General features: G+C 50.9%; 2 protein-coding genes across 13 annotated transcripts in view; both read right to left on the reverse strand.

The window, feature by feature from the left end:
• LOC102121273 (polyprenol dehydrogenase) overlaps positions 1-16,796 on the reverse strand; it is a 389,469-nt gene extending 372,673 nt beyond the window's left edge. For all 9 annotated transcript variants that reach the window (XR_010584122.2, XM_074030407.1, XM_074030409.1 and 6 more), the window contains exon 1: positions 16,637-16,796. Coding sequence is in view for 7 of the 9 variants with exons in the window: in XM_074030407.1 (XP_073886508.1) it covers positions 16,637-16,745 (109 nt within the window). In the remaining 2 variants the exon portion in view is untranslated. The remainder of the gene's footprint in view (positions 1-16,636) is intronic.
• Positions 1,745-16,796, reverse strand: LOC141406863 (E3 SUMO-protein ligase ZBED1-like). 4 transcript variants are annotated; one of them, XM_074030403.1, is made up of 2 exons: positions 16,637-16,796; positions 1,745-6,089 (listed from the first exon to the last, which is right to left on the reverse strand). In XM_074030403.1, exon 2 carries the CDS (start codon positions 6,036-6,038, stop codon positions 3,954-3,956), a length of 2,085 nt encoding a protein of 694 aa, XP_073886504.1. In that variant the 5' UTR covers positions 6,039-6,089; positions 16,637-16,796; the 3' UTR covers positions 1,745-3,953. The 4 variants fall into 4 exon arrangements, with proteins under 4 accessions (XP_073886504.1, XP_073886503.1, XP_073886506.1 ...); XM_074030402.1 differs by having other exon boundaries at positions 1,745-6,092; XM_074030405.1 differs by lacking the exon at positions 16,637-16,796 and adding an exon at positions 16,120-16,540.
• Positions 16,797-23,174: the final 6,378 nt, after the last annotated feature.

Raw genomic sequence — 23,174 nt, forward strand, 5'->3', positions numbered from 1 at the left:
GCCCCAGGATTTGACGGAGAGGACAGGGCGGCGTGCCTGCGATCACGGTGGGGCAAACAGTAGAACTGTGCCCAAGCACATCTGAGACAAGGCGCAGGAAGGATCCGCCGGCGCAAAAGCAGGGGCTGACTGCGCCAGGAATCCGGGCTCCGGACCGCCTCTGCACTCATGAGCAAATCAACGTCACCACCGAGATTTCGGCGCCCCAAAAACAGCCCAGCCCGCTCCTTCCCACCAGCTGCCCCTTTACTAAAATATCCCAAACCTTTTCCTCACCTTCCCCAAGCTGTTTTCCTCACCCTTCGGACGCCCGCTAGGAAAACAGTGCGAAGCAGGCAATTCTGCAAAGGGGGAAAAACCCAGCAGTTCAGAGTGAGGCCTGTACAAGCTGCAAACAAAACCAAACCGAAACATCCCGCCACTGTGAGGAAGGAGTGTCACACAGGCCCTCACGGCAACTATGTCGGGGTGAAGGAAATGTCTCTACAAGAAATCCTCAAGGACTAGAATTACTCCTAATGGGAGAAACGTGTAAACATGTCCCACTTAAATGAACATCATGATGCAAATGCTTAGTTATGAGGACTGAAAATGAACCCCTTTCAACCCAAAACATGCAAGAAAAAGAAATTCGACATTTTACTGATACCTAAGGGCAGGCAGTCAACCAATAGCGCACAGAAAGGCAAGTTTGGGCAGAGGGGCACATTCCGGGCAGAGGGGCACATCCGGGACTTCCTGTGTTTCTGGGGGGGGGGGGCCATTGTTTTCTTAGGAGGGAGGAAGGAAAGCAGAAAGGGAAGGAAGAAAAAAGGGATGAAAGGAAAAGGAAAGAGGAAGGGAGAGAGAAAAGGGAGGGAGGGACAGAAGGAGGGAGGGAAGGAAGAAGAGAGGGAGGGAGAGGAGGAGGGACAGAGGGAAGGAAGGAAGGAGGGAGGGAGGGAAGGGAGAGAAGGAAGGGAGGGAGGGAAGGGAGAGAAGGGAGGGAGGGAGAGAAGGGAGGAAGGAAGGAAAGAGAGGGAGAGAAGGAAGGAAGGAAGGAAAGGAAGGGAGAGAAGGAAGGAAGGGAGAGAAGGAAGGGAGGGAGAGAAGGGAAGGGAAGGGGAGGGGAGGGAAGGAAGGGAGACAAGAAGGGAGAGAAGGGAGGAAGGAAGGGAGGAAGGGAAGGGAGGGAGAGAAGGAAGAGAAAGAAGGAAGGAAGGGAAGGGAAAGGAAGGGAAGAGAAGGGAGGGAAGGAAGGAAGGAAGGGAGGAAGGAAGGATTGGTTGGCTGAAGAAAAGGGAGGGTTGGAGGGAAGGAGGAGGGAAGGAAGAAAGGATGTGACAGGAGATGAGGAAGACAGGAAGAGAGGGGAGATAAGGAGGCTGCGGGGAGAGGGAAGGCGCTGATGCCATCCGGATCCATCCAGGCTGCCTCGTCCATCGGGCCTCCTTTTATACAACTATCCACTAAGTGAAGGAACTGGCAAAAGGGAACGCTTTCACCAGCTGCCGACTTGATTCACTTCGATATTTTGATGCCAAAACACCCGAAAGTACATCATAACTTGAGGACAGACAGATGAGAAAGAGGAGCACAGAAGTGACTGCGGGTGCCCTGGAAAAAGTTGCTTTAAACAAGGACCACAACAAAAATAAAAATAGTAACAACAAAAACCCTCCCTCCACTCCCAGAATCAAGGGGTTCAGACCAGACCAGCTGCAGTCTGGACGGACACGCGGCAGACGAAGGAACGAGCAGTTCATGTAGTTCTCTGGTTTATTGAACAACAGTCCAACTTTAAAGCATTAAATAAGAAGCAACCATTTAGGAGGGGAACAATGGCTTAAAAATAAAAATGAAGACAGAGCCAGAGCAGTTCACATTTTTCACATGAGTGACGAAAAGCAAATGATTGAGACGGAAAGGGAACGTTGGCAATGCTACAGAATAGAGGCCCCGGAGGCATGGGCTGCCCTGCGTCCCCAGCCTCCGGGCAGAACAGAGAGCAGCCCCAAAGCCTGCCCCACTGTGTCCTTTCCAGCTGCCCTTCTGCTGAGAACACCCGGAGCTGAGGCTTCCAAGTTCATGGCAGAACCGCTTCCCTTAAAAAGCAAGCAAAGGTTACGTGGATTTCTCCCGCGCTTCCTTCTCTAGACTTACACCGGCTCAGGACGTAAGGATAGAATTCTGTGCTGCTTGTAGCCCTGAGAAGTCAGCAGCTGTGAAATGCAGGTAGTTCCTGCTTCACCCTCTGACACCCAGAGTTCTTCGGGTCTCGGCAGAACATTGCCTGGAGCTGAGTGGGGTCATCCCTCCTAGACACCGTCCTCCCCAGCCCACCTTGTCTTCACGGAGGCAGAGAACCTGCTGCACGTAGAATCCAAGCAATACGCTAAGCTTCATTAAGTATTTTTCCTCCACTTAAAAAGCAGTTCTACATGTTGGAAAACGTCTTTGTTTCCCTGAATGACTGAAAGCAACTCGCAAGAATCCAGCCACGGAAAACCCCTCCGGTGGCAATGTTTTAAAATTCATTTCCCCTGTGGTATTGAGTTTAAAAGAGAAGCAGCAAGAGTCCTTTTCCGGTAATCAAATCAAAAACACCCTATGTGGAAAAGCTGGCCGCATGGAGGAACTGGACTTTTAGGGCTGACACACACAAGACATAACCTCCAGACCCATGAGCCGCCCACTTTTGTTTCGTTTTGAGACAGAGTCTCACTCTGTCATCCAGACTGGAGTGCGGTGGCGCAGTCTTGGCTCACTGCAACCGCCACCTCCTGGGCTCAAGCGATTCTCCCACCTCAGCCTCCCGAGTAGCTGGGATTACAGGCGCACGCCACCACACCTGGCTCATTTTTTTGTATTTTTAGTAGAGACGAGGTTTCACCATGTTGGTTGGCCAGGCTGGTCTCGAACTCCTGACCTCAGCGTGAGCCACCACCCAGTTTTCAAGGACCAACTCCACAAAGTGAATTTTGGCAGGGAGCAGGAAGCAGGCTGACAGCAACCTGTCGAAAATACAACACAGTCCACACCATTTTTTTTTTTGTTTTTTTTGTTTTTTTGCTTTTTGTTAAGTACCTGCATTTTTTACTCATCTGTCACATTTTTAACCAAACATTAAAAAAAAAAAAAAGGTCTCTCAGGTCTCTCTTTTGAAGAAGGGCATTTTGGCTAAAAGGTCTCTCCCCATTTCCCAGAAGCAAGAGGTCCCCGCTTGCATGAGAATGTAAACACGAATTCAGTGATCTGGACCTCGCAGAAGTCACACATGATGATCAGGAAAGGTTCGTTCGACGCCACCCAGAATGTTCCTGTGTGTCTTCTAAACCCTCCCAGGGAGAACTTGAATCAGATATGGTATGGTGTGGGTCTCAAGTATCTGTGAAGGAACAGCTCCTCTAGGCTCTGCTGCATGCGGGGCGTTGAGCATTGCAATTCCCAAGCAGAAGTCACCAGGGCCCCGGGAATAGGGGAGGAAAGAAACCCACTCAAAGCCGCCTCTCTTGTGTCTTCTTTTTTCTTTTTGAGACAGTCTCGCTCTTGTCGCCCAGGCTGGAGTGCAGTGGAGCGATCTCAGCTCACTGCAACCTCCACCTGCCAGGTTCAAGTGATTCTCTGGCCTCAGCCTCCAGAGTAGCTGGGATTACAGGAACGTACCATCATGCCTAGCTAATTTTTGTATTTTTAGTAGAGACAGGTTTCGCCATGTTGGCCAGGCTGGTCTCCATCTTCTGACCTCAGTTAATCTGCCCACCTCGGCCTCCCAAAGTGCTGGGATTACAGATGAGAGCCACCACGCCTGACCCTCTCTCGCTTCTCGAATCTCTTTCCTTTTTCCACCTTCTAGGTGTCAAAGACAGTGGATGGTCTCTGAGGTTCAAAACCAAGCTGACCAGGTGAGTATTTACAGCAAAGCATCCAATGGGCTGCTGCGGGGATGACCTGTAAGACAAGACGCTTCCTCGCTACAGGAAGCTGCTGTCCCTGATGCCAAAGAAACCGCCGCTGACGCCGTCCCCCAAGGAGAACACCTGCTCCTGGTCCAGGCCCCACTCCCCCTCATCCTGGTCCTCGGGTTCTGCCTCTGCCCCACTCCGGGCGTTCTCATACAGAAACACCTGCTCATCCACGTGCGCGGGGGCCAGCCGGTTCCTCTTGGCGCTGACCACGTTGGCAGCGGAACCAAAGAGACGCTCAGGCGCGACGCGCGTGGCTGTCACGCACCAGTACTTCTGAAGCACCTTGGGCAGCAGGGGGAAGAGGGCCAGGCGGTCCGACCACCACTTGAGGGGGTCTTCGTTGAGGCCGAGCACCTTCTGGGATTTGAAGTTGCTCAGCTCCTCCACCACCTGGGCGTGCCATTCTTCCTGGTCCTCCACGCCGCCCGTCTGGCAGAAGATCTCGGCCAGCATGTTGTTGATGACGCTGGTGGGCGGAGGCGTGGACGTCCGCATGAGCTTCTTTACGGGAGGCTCCTCGGGCACCGGGAAGATCTTGTCCTCGGCCGGCCGGTAGCCGCCGTCTTTGACCTTGTCCAGCAGGCCCTTGGCCTCTTCCACTACGCGGTTCTCCACCTGCTGCCGCTCGAAGGCAGAGAGGAAGGGCAGCCTCTTGTAGCGGGGGTCCAGGAAGGTGGCGACGTTGAGAAACATGTCAATCTCAGGCGTCTCCTGGTAGGTCTTGGAGAGCTCCTTGGCGATGACCTCCTTGGCCATGCTGAGCTCCTTGGAGTCGGTCTCCTTGATGTTGAGCGTGGTGTTGAGGAGCATGTGCAGCAGCGGCTTCACCATGCTGATGGTGGGGTACCTGGAGGCTGACAGCATCTCGGCCACCTGCTTGAAGGGCTGCAGGAGCTCGACCAGCCCCTCGATGGTGGCCCACTCGCTGGCCTCCAGCATCAGGTGGTGGTTGTTGCTGTCCTCCACCAGGACCCCGGCGATGACGAACTGCTGCTCCTTGAGGCGCTGCAGCATGGCCAGCGTGCTCCCCCACCAGGAGACGCGGTTGCTCACCAGCATGCAGTGGGCCACGTTCTGCTGCTTCTGCTTCTCATAGAGCATGTACATGGCCACAGCAGACTGCTGGAAGTACTCCACCAGTTTTCGGCAGCGCGACAGCAACGCCCCCAGCTTCGGGAGCTGGAAGGCCTGCTGGATGCCGGCGTTGAAGGTGTGGCCCAGGCAGGGCATGTGCACGGCGATGTCCAGCAGGGAACACGCCTTCACGATGTCCTTGCCGTAGTTGGTGGTGGCCCCGAAGACCTTGGCGCTGATGCCCCACTCGATGAAGACCTCGTAGAGCACCCGCGTGATGGTCTCCGCCGTGTTCTCTTCGGGCACCTCGAAGGTCTTCAGGCAGCGGGAGCCCACGGACAGGCAGTTGGGGGCGCCCAGGCCCAGGAAGTGGGCGGCCAGCGTAACGTAGGCACGGTTCTGGTTCTCGCTCCTCCACATGTCAGTGGAGATGCCACACCAGGTGGCCTCGGCCAGCTCCTTCAGGATCACCTCCCGGACGGCCCCGTACTTCTCAGGGATGGCCTTGGTGGAGATGTACTTCCGGCTGGGCAGCTCGTACCGGGGGTCAGCCGTCTTCAACAGCACCTTGAAAGTGGGCTCGTCCACGATGGAGGCCGGGTACAGCCCCTCGCAGATGAGGCCCAGCACGGCGGCCGTCAGCTCTTGCTGCTTCTTGCTGTCGTAGCCGTGGCCAGCCTTGACAGCCAGCGGGTCCTGCCCGGGCTGCTGGGACGACTCAGGCTTCAGCTTGGAGAAGGCGGTGGCAAAGGCCTCGCGCATCTGCTCCGTGTTGCTCTTGACAAACTCGCAGAATTCCTCGGGGTGGTTCTTCTCCAGGTGGTAGGACAGGTTGGAGGTGTTTCCGGAGTAGGCGATCTGGGCCATGCAGATACGGCAATAGATTTTCTTCCACTGCAGGATGCATCCCTCGGCATTGGTGTCAAAGCCAAAATACTTCCACACCTTGCTCTTGGCGCGGGGGTGGGCCACCAGCTTCAGGTCTGTCTGGGAGCTCTCCAGGCTTTTATTCTCCATTGCTTCTCCACTGGAGCCTGCCTGCTTGGACGGCCGCTCATGCGTGGGGACCTGCTGAGAAGGGCCAAGACAAACACAGCATGAGAAGGGACCCAGGCAGATGTGGGAGCCCTGCTGGGGAGACAGCCGGGGTGCCGGGGCAGCTCCGCTTTCAACCAAAGGGCACTGGGGCCGGACGGCTGGACCTTCCTTGCGGGTCACTTTTGCAAAGCGGAGGTGGGAAGCTAGCGCAGGAACACACTCTTTCTTCTACGTCAATCCAACGCAGCGGTGCCGCACGTGTCAAGGTACAGGTTTGCGAGTGAGCACGGCATTTTTGCAGGGCTGTACCTGACAAGTGCCTTTTTTTTTTTTTTTTTTTTTTGAGACAGAGTCTCGCTCTGTCACCCAGGCGGCAGTGCAGTGGCGTGATCCTAGCTCACTGCAACCTCCGCCTCCCAGGTTCAAGTGATTTTCCTGCCTCAGCCTCCTGAGTAGCTGGGATTACAGGTGCCTGCCACCATGCCCAGCTAATTGTTGTTGTTTTAGTAGAGATGGGTTTCACCATGTTGGTCAGGCTAGTCTCGAACTCCTGACTTCAGGTGATCCACCCGCCTCGGCCTCCCAAAGTGCTGGGATGACAGACGTAAGCCACCGCGCCCAGCCTGACAGTGCCCTTCTCATCGCAGGGGCTTGTTGTTCCTGTTCTAAGAGCTTTGCCAAGCACCTGCCACGTGGGAAAGCTGCGTAGATCTTTTCTGGGGACGCCACCTACATAGAAGAGTCCACAAGTGGCCAGGCAGGCCCCCTCTCCCCCGGCAACCATCACAGCAAGAATCGCTGTCAAACGCCACCTGAGCTTCATTAACTGCATTAAAGAAGCCAAACAGGACCTCCATCTGGCTACAGCCGGATTTCCTAGAGCTAAGAGGCATTGCACATTCTTCTCCAACTTTATGGTTTAAAATGAAGCCATGTGGAATGTCACAGGCTTTGTTTTTAGCACAGGTACATCCGTGATCTGTAAGCACATCTGAAGAAGCATGGATTTCTCAATCCCTGGAACTTCTCAAAATGCCCATTGTATCCAGTCACACCTGTGGGCAGAAAGGCCCAACTGGGTAAATATCACACACCTGTGCAAACATCATCGGGCACTTGGTGTGGAGGCTTAGATGACCCCGAAGCCAGTCCCCAGGGTTCCTGTTGAGGCTGAATACTCACACATACAGGCCCTTCCAGGTGCCACGCAGGAGGCCACCTCTGTGACTGGGTTGCCCAAAATGACAGCTGGGCTTTGTTAAAAGGTGTAATTGTATCTGCAGGTGTCCAGTACAGCACTCAGGAGGGTAAACAACGAAATGCACCACCCAAGCACGTTCAGAGTGTCGGGACAGTCAGTGCAAGGAAGCATATTTCAATGATCACTATAGTGGGTTGAAAAGCGACCTCCTCTGCCAAAGAAAATCTGTATCCACCTGGTACTTGTGACCTTGTTTGGAAAAAGGGTCTCTGTAAATGTATTAATAATGAAAGCAAAGATCTTAAGATCAGATTATTCTCAGTCGGGGTGGTCCTAAATGCAGTGACCAGTGTCCTTAATAGAAGACAGAAGAGGAGACACAGACACAGAGGAGAAGGCCACACGAAGACAGAGGCCGAGACTGGAGTGATGCAGCCACAAGCCCAGAGTGCCTGGAGCCCCCAGAAGCTGGGAGAGACAGGAAGGATCCTCCCCTGGAGCCTCCAGAAGGAACTGCTAAAATCATGATGGATTGAACAGTGGTCCACAGAAAGATCTGTCCACATCCTAAAGCCCAGGACGTGGAATGAGATCTTACTTGGTTATAAGAAATTTTGTAGATCTAATGAGTTAAGGATCTGGAGATGAGGTCATCCGGGATTCGGGTAAGCCCTAAATGCGGTGACAAATGTCTTTATAAAAGACAGAAGAGGAGATACAGACATGGAGAAGGCCACATGGAGTACACAGAGAAGGCCACATGGAGAGAGAGACAGAGGCTAGAGTGAAGATGTGGCTGGCCTGAAACCCAGGGACACCGGGAGCCCCCAGGACCTGGGAGAGGCAGGAAGCACGCTCCGCCTAAGCCTCCGGAGGGAGCGCAGCCCTGAGACACTTTGATTTCAGACTTCTGGCCTCCAGAACTGGGAGAGAATAAGCTATGGTTTTAAGCCCTCCGGTTTCTGGAACTTTATTACAGCAAGATATTCTGAAGGTTAATTTTGCCCCCAATAATGAGTAGAGGTCTTAGAAAGGCCCCCCGTCTTCATGGGCAGTCGCGGCCTATGTTGCTGGCTTTCCATCACCGGTGCCTGTCCAGCGCTTTTTAGGGAGCCGCCACCATGTGCCAGGTGAACTGGGCATTACCATAGCCTAGCAGCACTGCTTCCCAAGAGTAGGGTGCAAGGATGGGGGTCCTCTGACCAACGCCAGCATCCTGGTTTGTTCTAAGGTAGCAAGCCAAGAGAATGAATAACACAACCGGGACTTCCAGCAAACGGGGAACCCTCAAGCTGCATGTTCTGCAGCCGAGTTAGGGTGGGGCCTCTGGATTACACAGTCAGCGGAGGCAGAAAATCATCTCAAGAGGCCTCGGTCTAGCTCTGAAATGCTCGCTTTTAAGTCTGACCTGAGTGAGAGGACACAGCTGTTATCAGATCCTCCATCGTCATCGTCATCATCATCATATTATTTGGCTGAAACAGGTTTTGGTACTTGGGGGAAAAGGTTTACATTCCATTATTATTATCTGTGCTATTAGGCTGAAAGAGGTCCCAGTCCTCAAACAAAAGTTTACATTTTATTATTATTATTATTATTATTATGAGGCTGAAAGCGGTTCTGGAACCTGAAGGAAAGGTTTCTATTCCATTATTTATTACTACTTTTATTATGATTAGGCTGGAAGAGGTCCCAGTGCCAGTAACAAAGGTTTATATTCTAATTATTATTGTTATGGTTGTTATTATTATTAGGCTGAAAAAGGTCCCAGTACCTGTAGCAAAGATTTTTATATTGGCACCAGGTGCAGTGGCTCATGCCTGTACTCTCAGCACTTTGGGAGGCCAAGGCGGATGCATCACCTGAGGTCAGGAGTTTGAGACCACCCTGGAAAACATGGTGAAACCCCTCCTCCACTAAAAATACAAAATTAGCCGGGCGTGGTGGTGGCACATGCCTGTAGTCCCAGCTACTCGGGAGGCTGAGGCTTGAGAATCACTTGAACCCAGGAAGCAGAGGTTGTAGTGAGCTGAGATCACGCCATTGCACTCTAGCCTGGGCAATAAGAGCAAAACTCCATCTCAAAAAGAGAAGAAAACAAACAAAAAAAAGATTTATGTGCTATTATTACTATTATTTTTAGGCTGGAAGAGGTCCCGATACCTGGAAGAAAAGTTCATACTCGGTTATTATTATCTGTCTGAAGGAGGTCCTGAAAGCTGGAGCAAACGTCCAAATTCTATTATTATTATTATTATTATTGTGATTATTTGACTGAAAGAGGTCCCAGTGCCTGGGGCAAAGGTTTCTATTCTATTATTATCATTGTCGTTATTATTATTCGGCTGAAACAGGTCCTGATACCTGTAGCAAAGGTTTATATTATTATTATTGTTATTATGCTGGAAGAGGTCCCAAATACCTGGAACAAAAATTTTCATTCCATCATTATTATTATTATGAGGCTGAAAGAGGTTCTGGAACCTGGAGCAAAGGTTTGTATTCTATTATTATTACTTTTGTTATTAGACTGAAAGAGGTCCCAGTAACAGAACAAAAGTTTCTATTCTATTATTATTATTAGTTGGCTGAAAAAGGTGCCAGGACCTGTAGTAAAGGTTTATATTCTATGATTATTATTAGGCTGAAAGAAGTCCGAGTACCTGGAACAAAAGTTTATATTTTATTATTATTATTTGGCTGAAAAAGGTTCTGGTACTTCAGTCAAAAGTTTATGTTCTATTATTATCATTGTTATTATTATCATTTGGCTCACAGGTGTCCCAGTACCTGGATCAAAGGTCTATATTCTATTAATACTATTCTTATTATTACTGTTTGGCTGAAAAGAGGTTCTGGTACCTAGAGCCAAGTTTTATATTCCACTATTATTGTTATTTGGCTGAAAGAGGTCCTAGTACCTAGAAAAAAAAGTTTATATTCTATGATAATTATTATTACTATCATTAGTATTGGTCTGAAAGAAGTCCTAGTACTGTGAATGAAGGTTTATATTCTATTATTCTTCTTATTTGGCTGAAAGAGCTCCCAGGACATAGAGCAAAGTTTTATATTCTATCATTATGAGCATTATTACTATTGCTATTGTGATTATTGGGCTGAAAAGAGGTCACAGTACCCTGAACAAAGGTTTATATTCTATTATCATTAATATTATTGTTATTTGGCTGAAAGACATTCCAGGAGATGAAGGAAAGGTTTATATTCTATCATTATTATCATTATTACTATTATTACTATTATTGAGCTGAAAGAGGTCGCAGTACCCTGAAGAAAGGTTTATATTCTATTATCATTAACATTATTGTTATTATCTGGCTCAAAGACATTTCAGGAGATGAAGCAAAGGTTTATATTCTATCATTATTATTACTATTGTTATGATTATTACTGGGTTGAAAGAGATCACAGTACCCTGAACAAAGGTTTATATTCTCATTATTATTATTATTATTTGGCTGAAAGACGTCCCAGGAATGTGAAGCAAAGGTTTATATTTTATCATTATTATCATTATTCCTAGTTATTATTATTATTGGACTGAAAGACGGCCCAGTACCATGAACAAACATTTATATTCTATTATTATTATTATTTAGGTGAACAAAGGTTTATATTCTATTCTGATGATCATTATTATTATTTGGCTGAAACAGGTCTAGTACCTGGAGCGAAGTTTTGTACTGACAGCAGAAATTCCCAAACCCCTAACCAAGTGACTCCTGGATGGAGGCACAAGAAGCTCCCTCCTACATATCTCCTGCTGTCAGAATCCCATGGGACTCTCAGGTAAAGCATCGCCCACACAGCAGGTGGGTTCCACCTGAACCCACGTAACAGCCACAGCGGAGCTGGCCTTTCGTAGTGAGTACCCTCCCTCCTCCTTCCTCCTCCCTCCTCCCTCGCAGTGCTTCCGTGCACACAAGGCCACAAATAAAGGTTGCTGCAAACCAGCCTCTCACTGTCTCATTCTTCAAGGCTGGTGCGGCATCGCAGGGCGGGATGGCGGGGGATACTCCCCAGAACGCCCTCAGGGGGCCGGCGACTTCACGTTTCCAATTGCACATCCATGAGAGGCCAGTAGACGTGCCTCACATGACTCTTACCAGAACGACACGTCACAAGACACCAGTGTGAAGAAGCAGAGGAAGGAGCCAGCCGCCGTCTATCCCTTTGTGGATGAGGCCGACAAAACCCTAAAACTCAGCCATTCATCTCCCTAAGTTTTTGTTATTTTGGAAATGACAATCATTTTTATTTTAAAAAACATACAACACATGGCCAAAGGGTAGCAAGTTTCTGTTCGATGGGAGAAATAAGTTTCAGTGACCTACTGCACAGCGTGGTGGCTATAGTTAATAGTGTATTACGTATTTCAAAATAGCTAAAAGAGGTTTTTATTTTGATTTATTTTTTTTTATTTTTATTTTTTGAGACGGAGTCTTGCTCTGTCGCCCAGGCTGGAGTGCAGTGGCGCAATCTCAGCTCACTGCAACCTCCGCCTCCCGGGTTCACACCATTCTCCTGCCTCAGCCTCCTGAGTAGCTGGGACTACAGGCGCACACTGCCACACGCAGCTAATTTTTTGTATTTTAATAGAGACAGGGTTTCACTGTATTGCCCAGGCTGGTCTCAAACTCCTGAGCTCAGGCAATCCACCCGCCTCAGCCTCCTAAAGTGCTGGGATTACAGGCGTGAGCCACTGTGCCCGGCCCACTAATAGATACTTTAAATGTCTTGTGTGCAGTGTATACTGCTTGGGTGATGGGTACACCAAAATGTCACAAATCACTACTAAAAAACTTACTCATGGAACCAACCACCACCTGTTCCCCTATAATCTATGGAAATAAAAAAAAAAAAACAGAAAAACAGGTAAAAGAGATTTTAAATGTTCCCACCACAAAGGAAAAATAGCAGGTGATAGATGTTAGCAAGATTTAATTATTCCACAATGCCAACATATAGCAAAGCATCACAATGTGCCCCATAAATGTATACATTTATATATTTATATAAAAATATCAGTTGTTTTCATTTACATCTACATTATATAAATACAACTTACTTGTATTTTATATTTATAGAAAAGTATAAATTATTCTAAAAATATATATATTTAATAAAAATAAAATATATAAACAATAAATATATTACATACATTCTTGGTAGTAACATGTAACTGGCCTGTTACCATTACTTTTAAATAAATTGTTAAATATGTTTTAAATTTCTGTTTTAATGTCTAACAGGATGACTTATTGACTGTTATAGTCCACAAAAACAAAAACTGTCCGGGGTCCTCATTTTTTTGAAAGGGATTCTATGATCAAGAAGTTGGAGGCCGGGCGCAGGGGCTCACCCTTGTAATCCCAGCAATTTGGGATGCCAAGATGGACGGCTCACCTGAGGTCAGGAGTTTGAGACCAGCCTGACCAACATGGAGAAACCCCGTCTCTACTAAAAATACAAAATTAGCCAGGCATGGTGGCATATACATGCCTGTAATCCCAGCTACTCGGGAGACTGAGGCAGGAGAATCACTTGAACCCGGAAGGCAGAGGTTGTGGTGAGCCGAGATCACGCCATTGCACTCCAGCCTGGGCGACAAGAGCAAAACTCGGTCTTGAAAAAAAAAAAAAAGAAGTTGGAAAACTGCTGTTTTCACTTCTACCTGATTTCTTTTTTTTTTTTTTTTTTTTTTTTTTTTTTTTTTTTTTTGAGACGGAGTCTCGCTCTGTCGCCCAGGCTGGAGTGCAGTGGCGCGATCTCGGCTCACTGCAAGCTCCGCCTCCTGGGTTCACACCATTCTCCTGCCTCAGCTTCCCGAGCAGCTGGGACCACAGGCGCCCACAACCGCGCCCGGCTAATTTTTTGTATTTTTAGTAGAGACGGGGTTTCACCGTGGTCTCGATCTCCTGACCTTGTGATCCGCCCGCCTCGGCCTCCCAAAGTGCTGGGATTACAGGCGTGAGCCACCGCGCCCGGCCTTCTACCTGATTTCTAATAGCCACTGTTCACTACTTATAAAACCAACAAGAATTAACTTTCCCTTTATAGGTTAAAAAAAAAAGTTTGAAAAGTAGGACTTCTATAAATAGCTTTGTAAGTGGGCCAGTTGGCATATTTTTCGTAAATACTCACTCCTGTGGTACAGCATTTACGAGTCCATTTTGCATCCCAGAAAGTGAAGGAATATTCTGTGGCCTATTATTTACAATAGAACTTTTAAGAAAAATTCTGTACAGTACTGGAACTGGGCTTGACTATAGGTACCATCAATTTTCTCTCCTTTGCAAAACTCATTGATGCATCAGAGAAAATGTAATTTCTAAACAGATCACCCTGTTATTAATACTGGTGGGTAGAGACTTTCTTCACTCAATATGATCATTTTCAACAGATTTCAGGCCATATCAATGTTCAAGTTTTGATGCCATACTAGGATATTAAATACACTGAATAAATCACCTATTTTTAAATCCAACCAACAGATACACCTTACTGAATGGGCCACATGGACAGTCTTAAGAACACAGGGGCAGAACCTTTTATAGGAATTGTCAATTTGCTTCTAAACCCCCTCTGTAAAGGCATGACCAACATCTATGATTAATTTGTAATTATCTTGTTTTTCCATGATAAACTGGAAGAAGACACCATTTAGGAGTGGATTCCAGCCGTGATTTCTTCCTTCTCATACTATGTAAGTCAACTCATGTGGAATGTGTAACCCAGGCATTCCTTTGTAAGATATCTAAGAACAAGCTCCACTTGGAAGTCCTAAGAAAAAACTGCCCTTGCTTCCAATCTGCAGTGGGGAAACTGGCCCTCGTGGTTATTCAAACAGCTTAGCTCAAATGCCCTGGACAAAGTTCAACGTTTCCTCACCAACAGCAAAGGTCCACCAGAGAGAAGCAAATAAAAAACGCCGTTTAGGAAGCTGGCCACCAGCAGACCAAGGAAAACGGCATTCCTCCATCGATAACAAAAATTAGTTTTAATCCATACACAGGAAGGGGCTCCATGAGGACAAGCTACTGAAGTTAATCTTTAGAGAAGACCATTCTGTTTCGATACCCACCGGGTACAGAGTCCCTTGGCAGACACGTGACTTCACCAGAAGCTTGTCCTCTTTAACAACCTTCTGTTGTTGTTGTTTAATCAATAAAAGGAAAAAAAAAAAAGAATCTACCCCTCCTTTCTAATGCACAAAGAGCAAGTTTTTCAAAGGCCAGCATCTTGGTGAGCTGCTGCAGGAACCCCAGCCTCTTCTGCCAGGGTCCACGCAGGCCCTTAAGAAGGTTTAAGGGGACCTTTCTGTAAGCAAAACTAAAACATCATCTTCTGAGAGACGCCACACAACTGTTCGCTGGCTGTAAACCGTTTACCTTGCAACTGATTACTTACTTCAAACAAACATGCTCTCCTGCCCTAGGAAGGCCTGACTGCAGTTCCTTTACGCTCCTTCTTCTACGCACTTGTAATTATGCTAAGCAGGTTTAAAAAACAAATACTGAAGCCAGCCTGGCTGAAAAAGAAAAGCTTAGCTCACAGAAAACTCAAAGCTTTTTCTGGCTAGAGGCGGGAGAGAGTGAGGCTCATTTTAAAACATCCACTCCAGGCACGCTTCTCAAAGTGTGGAGCTGGGACCCCTGGGGTTCCCTCAGTGGGTGCAGAGTGGAAGTCGAAAGTCATTTCACAATAAGGCACCCAAGCGCTTCGCCTGGCTGACTCCCAGTCTCCCAGAGGCGTGCAGCAGTGTCTTCCAGAGGCCTCCTGACATGCCACGAAACCGTCTACAGAGGCAGAAATAACAGCTCTCTTCTTAGGCTGGACATTTAAGACATATGGGGCAACGTACACCCCCACCCCCACCACACTGACCCTCTGAACGCTCTGTTTTGGAAAACTGTCATTTTTGAAACAAAGTGTCATTTAACCTAACATGGAATTATCATTCCCTTTATACCAGTTCACAAATAATTGTTTACAGGTTTCTAGGTTTAAATTGAGAATATGGGCTGGGTACAGTGGTGCTCTGTCTGTAATCCCAGCAGTTTGGGAGGCCCAGACTGGAGGATTGCTGCAGGCCAGGGGTTCAAGACCAGCCTGGGCCACATGGTGAGATGCCATCTCTACAAAAGATTTAAAACATTAGCCAGGCGTGGTGGTTCACGCCTGTAAACCCAGCACTTTGGGGGACCCAGGTAGGAGCATTGCTTCGGCCCATGAGTTTCAGAGCAGCCTGGGCAACATAGCAAGACCCTATTGCTACAAAAAAAATTAAAACATTAGACAGGTTTGGTGGCTCACACCTGTAATCCCAGCAGTTTGGGAGGCAAAGGCAGGAAGATCGCTTGAGCCCAGGAGTTTGAGACCAGCCTGGGCAACACAGCAAGACCCTGTCCACAAAAAATTTAAAACATTAGTCAGATGCAGTAGCTGGTGCCTGTAATGCCAGCACTTTGGGAGGCTGAGGCAGGACTGCTTGAGCCCAGGAGTTCGAGAGTAGCATGGGCAACATAGCAAGACTTCATCTCTACTTCCTATTACAAAAAATAAATTAATAAATTCTGAACCTGCAAATCTATGAATATAAGTAATCTTCATACACAAAACACAGTGGCGGTCCTCACTGATGAGTTCAGACAGTAAACGAGTCCTGCAAAGTTGGAGATCTGTGACTCAGAGATGTTTACAAAGGCCAAGGAAACAAAGTTGCCACTTACCGGGCCTGCCCTCCCCACCAGACCTCCGTGGCTCCCCAGTGCCCGAGCAGCCGCCCCTGCGTCCCCTCTGGAGACGTTCTCCGGAGAAGGGCCCGTCCTCACTTACCCTGGGGTGGGTGGGGGTCGAGGTCCCTGGGACGCCCCCTCCTCCCCTCCGGGGCCTGGCGGGGGCGCGCGGTCACTGGCCGACCGCAGGCGGCAGGCAGAGCCGCCTGCGGTCTGGGGCGCGGGGCGTGCGAGCCCCCGGGTCCCCGGCCATGGCCCGGAGGTGTCAGGGTGGGCCGGGGGGCGGTTGCACGGGGGCGGCTCGGTTGGAGCCCGACCCGGGACAGGCGGGGAGAACACACGCGCGGGGAGGGAAGGGCCAGGCCCGGCCGGGCCAGCGCGGGGGGCGCGCAGAAGAGCCGGCGGGGACGGGAAGCGCGGGGCGGGGAGGTCCCAGGCGCGCACGCCCCCCGCAACCCCGGCCCCACCGCGACCCCCGCCCAGTCCCACTTCCGGGAGCGCCACCGCCTCGCCAAGGTCACGCGGAGACCCCGCGCTCCCGCCCCCGAGCCCGCCCCGGCCCGCGCCCGCGCCCACCCGGGTCCCCGGAGCCCCGACCCCCACCCCGCCCCGCTGACCTGGCTCCAGGAAGCCCCCGCGGCAACGCCGTAGCAGCTGCGCCAGGATCACCGCGGCGCCGGCCGCGTAGACCCGCAGGGCCGCCCGCGCCGCAGACAATGGCGACATGGCTGCCCCGGCCGCGCCGCCGCCGCTTCCGCGCCGCCCGCGGGACTCTGCGCCCGCCCGGACCGACGGCGGAAACGCGCCCGCCCCGGACCGCCCCCTGCCCGCCCCGGACCGCCCCGGCCTTCGGGGACCCCCCCAACCCCAGACCCCGTCCGGGCCCGCTGGGATCCCGCACCGCCTGCAGGACTGGGGACCCCGAGCGGACCACCGACCCCAGCCAGGACGCCCCCCCCGGGACCACAGACCCCAGCCAGGACCACCCCTCCAGGACCACTGACCCCAGCCAGGACCACCCCTCCAGGACCACTGACCCCAGCCAAGGCGCCTCCCTCAGAACCACAGACCCCAGCCAGGACGCCACTCCAGGACCACTGACCCCAGCCAGGACGCCCCCAGGATCACTGGGGATCACAGTCAGGACCCCCCACTCAGGACCACAGACCCCAGCAGGGATCCCACACACACACCCACGGCCAGGACCACAGACCTCAGCCAGAACTTCCCCCCGCCCACCCCCAGGACCACAGACCCCAGCAGGGACCCTCCACACCCCCACCAGGACCAACGACCCCAGCCAGGACGCCCCCAGGACCACAAACCCCAGCCAAGACCCCCACCAGGGGTCACAGACCCCAGCCAGGACCACCCCAGTACCACAGGACACCCCTGGGACCACAGACCCCAGCCAGCACCCAACTCAGATCCATAGACTCCTCCCAAGAACCCCCCCCCAGGACCCCAGACCCCTGCTGGGACCCCCAAGGCCACAGACACCCCCACTGGGGCACCCCCAGACCACAGACCCCCCCCCAAGAACCCCACCAGGACCACAGACCTCCACCAGGATTCTCCAGGACCACAGATCCTCCCAGGGTCCCCCCAGGACAACAGACCTCCACTCGGACCCCACTACCAGGACCCCTCTCCAGGATCACAGACCCCTACCTACTGGGGCCCCCTTCCAGGACCTCCACCTCCACCAGAACTACCCCCTGGACCGCAGGCCCCAGCCAGCACCCCGCAAGACCACAGACCCCTGCCAGGACGCCCCCCAGGACTACAGACCCCAGCTGGGACTGCCTCCCCAAGACCCCACACTCCAGCCAAGATGGCGGAACCCCATTCTGACCCCAGCCAGGACCCCCACCATGGGATAACACATCCTCCAACCAGACCCCACAGGGGACCGGGACTACTACGGGAACCACGCTCCCCATCTTAGCCAGAATCATGGAACCCCACGCAGACCCCAGCAGGGACCACAGACCCCGACTTGGACCCCATAGGAAACCCCAGATGACCACCCAGACCCACGCAAGAATTATGGAGCAGGACTCCCACAGAGGACTCTGAACAGCTGCAAGGACCATGGACCCCACACTCCAGTTTCTACTGAGACCACAGACCCTGCCCCAAGCACAGACCCCACACTCCAGTTTCTACTGAGACCACAGACCCTGCCCCAAGCACGGACCCCACACCCCAATTCCTACTGAGACCACAGACCCCACCCCAATTCCTGCCAGGCCACAGACACCACCCACCAAACCCACCTCTCCATTTCCCTGTCCCCCTGCAACCCTGCAGGGACCACAGACCCCCATCCCAGCCCCTGCAGAGAACTCCAGACTACTTCAGGTGCCACGAACCCCTCCCTACCCTGATCCCTACCGGGATGGCAGACCCTTACTCGAACCTTGGTTAGGAACCCCAGTCAACCACAGAGTTACCTGGGCTCCCTCAGGGAACCCCAGACCAGCACAGAACCCCCACCCAGACGCTTACCAGGGCCAGGCTGAAAACCCAAAAGGACCCCCCACCCAGGACCTTACCAAGGACAAGGCTGAAACCCGACAAGGATACCCCCACCAGGATGAAGGCTGCAACCCCACATGGATCCCCCACCAGACTCCTGTTGGAATTCTTCATGGATCCCCTCACCCAGACACTTACTCAGACCTTCACTCCACCACAACCCTCCCAGTCCCTCACCCAGTCCCCCAGGGGACCCCAGACCTGGCATCCGGACTCCAGACAGATCCTAACACCCGCTGTGTTTGGAAGACAGGAGCCTGGGAGAGCTGGGGTGACACCATTTTAATCATCAACTCCATCTTAAAAACCAGGAAGACACATTCTTTGCCGGTCACGGCCCATGGTCATAAGATGTTTACGGCTGAAGAAATGACTTAATAATGCCTCCAAGGACAAACACAGACAACAGCAGAATGTCTGGATGTCGCCATATCGCGTAACCATATATGCTTTTAAAGATAATTACAGTCATGCTTTGACGTGCTTGGGCGCGAAAATGCTAAGGATGGCTCTCTCTAAATCAACAAAGGAATAAATGTCACGCAGTCAGCTCACCTGCACGTAGACATAACCTAGCTTTTACATAGATAAGACAGACCCCTATAGAAGAAAGTTTTAAAACAAACACAAGGTATTACACCTCTATGATGAAACAGTTTCTTTTTCTTTTTCTTTTTCTTTTAAGACAGAGTCTCACTCTGTTGCCCAGGCTGGAGTGCAGTGGCACAACCTCAGCTCACTGCAGCCTCCGCCTCCTGGGTTCAAGAGAGTCTCCTCTCTCAGCCTCCCTGGTAGCTGGGATTACAGGCATGCACCAGCACGCCCAGCTCATTTTCGTATTTTTAATAGAGACAGGATTTCACCATGTTGGCCTGGCTGGTCTCAAACTCCTGACCTCAAGTAATCTGCCGGCCTCGGCTGCCCAACTGCTGGGATTACAGGCGTGAGCCACCACACCCAGCCTGTAATGGAATAGTTTCTAATAAACTAAAACTTCCCTGTACTCTTATGTCTCACCTTAAATTACTTCCTGAGCAACATCCAAGAACCCACTCTTGGGGGCTAGATCGGGACCCCTCTCCTGCAACCCTGGGACCCTAGATCACCAACCCTATGCTCCCCAGGACCCTGACCTCCACTCTAGATCTGCACCCTCACATACACGCCAATGGTCACCCCCAGCCCCTGCCAAGATCCAGGAGTGAGAATCTCCACCAGCAAGTCACCTGACCCTAGCCAGGAACCCTATCCCTGCTGGGAGCCAGAACCCCACACTCCACAGCTCACTGGGATCCTGGCACCTTGCAGGATCACAACCCATGTAGAAGTTTGACCCCCACTGGGACCCTGCATCCCCACTCCCAGCCAGGCCTCACTCCCCCCAGAACCTCAACAGGCACTAACGGGCACCCCCAGTGTGCAGGTTGCAGCCAGCCACTGGGCGGGTTCTGGTGCAGATCTAAGATGATTGGAATACAGAGACCTACCGGACGCCTCAGGTATCACCAGGTGTGCTCAGGTGTGGCCGGGTGGCCAGGCTGGATTAAGAAGGGTCTTTGTGGCCTTTGCAACCCTCCGTCCTACAGATGAGGAAACTGAGGCCAGGGAGACCAAGGGATGGGACTTTCCCATTTGGCCAGGCGTGCCAGATATCTCTGGATGTGCCCAGGAATGCTCAGGTGTGATTAAGTAACCAGGCTGGATTAAGAAGGCTCCTTGTGAGCCAGGCGCAGTGCCTCAAGCACATAATCCCAGCACTTTGGGAGGCTGAGAAGGGTGGATTGCTTGAGCCCAGGAGTTCAAGACCTGCCTGGGCAACATGACAAAACACTGTCTTTATTAATTTAATATAAAAAGATTAAATTTTAAAAAGGGGAGTTCTTTCTGTTTTTGACAGTGGCTTACGTCTGTCATCCCAGCACTTTGGGAGGCCAAGGTGGGTGGATCACCTGAGGTCGGGAGTTCCAGACCAGTCTGGCCAACTCTGTCTCTACTAAAAATACAAAATTAGCTGGAAATAATGGTGCATGCCTGTAATCCCAGCTACTCAGGAGGCTGAGGCAGGAGAATTGCTTGAACCCAGGAGGCGGAGATTGCAGTGAGCCAAGATCGCGCCATTGCACTCTAGCCTGGGCAACAAGAGGGAAACTCCATCTCAAAAAAAAAAAAAAAGGGGTTATTCCGGCCTTTGCAATCCTGTCCTACAGGTGAAGAAACTGAGGCTTTCTCATTTGGCCATGTGTGCCAGATATCCTGAGGCATGCCCAGGTATCCTCAGGTGTGGCCAGGTATGCTTAGGTGTAGCCGGGGCACCCAGCCAGAAGCATTGGGAAAATCCACAGTCACCCCGTCCCCACCTTAAAGTTTTCCCAGGAGAGCCACCATTGCATGGGGTGCGAAACCGTGACCCCACTGTGAAATTCAGAAGGACCAAGGATTCCACCAGGAGCAGCAGGGGAGCGGGCTTATTGTAGCCCAACATGCTCCTCCCTTTTGGGACTTCTGGTTAGTTATCTAAAAGGATGTTTGTGAGCAAAAGGATAGTGATGTCTAGAGCCATGAATTGGGGGGCTAAAAGCAGAATGCATCACCTGGTGCTTCCAGCAATGGTTAGGGAGACACCCCTACCTTCCCCACAACCCACTTATCTTCTCGGAGGCTCACGTCATCATCTGTCATATATTGACTCTGATTTCCATGGGAATGTTTTTAGCCACCGCTGTCATAAATGGCCACAAATGTAGCAGCTTTAAATAACAAGTTATTATCTCAAGTCTGCAGGTAAGATGTTTCAAAAACGGGCTCAACTGGGTCACTTGCTCAAGGTCACTGATATGGTTTGGCTGTGTCCCCTCCCAAATCTCATCTTGAATTGTAGCTCCCATAATTCTCGTGTGTTGTGGGAGGGACCCGGTGGGAGATAATTGAAGCAAGGGGGCGGTTTCTCACACACTGTTCTCATGGTAGTGAATAAGTCTCGTGAGATCTGATGGGTTTTTTCTCTATTATTTGTTTTGGTGTTTTTTTTGAGACAGAAGTTTCACTCTTGTTGCCCAGGCTGGAGTGCAATGGCGCGACCTCGGCTCACTACAACCTCTGCCCCCTGGGTTTAAGAGATTCTCCTGCATCAGCCTCACCGAGGAGCTGGGATTACAGGCGTGTGACACTACACCTGGCTAATTTTTTGTATTTTTAGTACAGATGGGATTTCACCATGTTGGCCAGACTGGTCTCGAACTCCTGACCTCAAGTGATTCACCCACCTCCGCCTTCCAAAGTGCTAGGATAACAGGTGTGAGCCACCATGGCCAGCAATCTGATGGTTTTATAAGGGAAAATCCCTTTCGCTTGGCTCTCTCTGTCTTGCTTGCAGCCATATGAGATGTGCCTTTCACCTTCGGCCATGATTGTGAGGCCTCCCCGGCCACGTGGAACTGTGTGAGTCCATTAAAACTGTTTTATTTTGCTTTATTTTATTTTTTTCTTAGACAGAGTTTTCAGTCTTGTTGCCAAGGCTGGAGTGCAATAGCGTGATCTCGGCTCACTGCAGCCTCCGCCTCCCAGGTTCAAGCAATTCTCCTGCCTCAGCCTCCGGAGTAGCTGGGATTACAGGCACCCGCCACCACGCCCGGCTAATTTTTGTATTTTTAGTAGAGACAGGTTTTCGCCATGTTGGCCATGCTGGTCTCAAACTCCTGGCCTCAGAAAATCCACCCACCTTGGCTTAAACCTCTTTTTCTTTATAAATTACCCAGTCTCAGGTATGTCTTTATCAGAAGCGTGAAAATGGACTAATACAGTCACAAAAGGTCAAAATGACGATGTCTACCCCCTGGGCTCTTAGCAGGAGGCCCTGGAAAGAATTGGTTTGCAAGCTCATTCCCATTTTTAGAAAATGCAGTCTCTTGCTGTCATGGGACTGAAGCCGTCCTTTCCTCACTGATTGTCATAGCAGGGGTGTGGGGAACACAGCCCTGAGTGCTTAGAGTCCACTGTCTGGTCCTTGAAAGCGTCTGCTCCATCTCGAAGCCAACAGGGGCCACTTAGAGTCCATCTCACCTTTAGAATCTCACTGACTTTGTGTACCATGTCCCTCACCTTCTCTCCTCCCTCCAGCCAGAGAAAGTTCTGTTCTTTCAAGGGCTCCCGTGTGATGGGATAGGGCCTACCAAGGAAATCCAGCATACTCTTCCTATGTAAAGGTTCACATCTGGAATCCCAGCACTTTGGGAGGCCGAGGCAGGCAGATCACCTGAGGCCAGGAGTTCGAGACCAGCCTGGCCAACATGGTGAAACCCTGTCTCTACTAAAAATACAAAAATTAGCCGGCCACAATGGCATGTGCCTGTAATCCCAGCTTCTCGGGAGGCTGAGGCAGGAGAATTGCTTGAACCTGGGAGGCAGAGGTTGCAGTGAGCCGAGCTGGAGTCACTGTACTCCAGCCTGGACAACAGAGCAAGAGTCCATCTCAAATAAATAAATAAATAAATAAATAGTGTATAACCTCAGTTGCATCTGCAATGTTCCTTGGTGCCATATATGACATTACCATAGTGACAGGTCCCAGGGGATTCAGGTGTGGAAATCTTTGGGAAGAACAGGAGATTATTCAGC

This window comes from Macaca fascicularis, chromosome Y, assembly GCF_037993035.2.
Source record: "Macaca fascicularis isolate 582-1 chromosome Y, T2T-MFA8v1.1".
Classification (NCBI taxonomy): domain Eukaryota; kingdom Metazoa; phylum Chordata; class Mammalia; order Primates; family Cercopithecidae; genus Macaca; species Macaca fascicularis.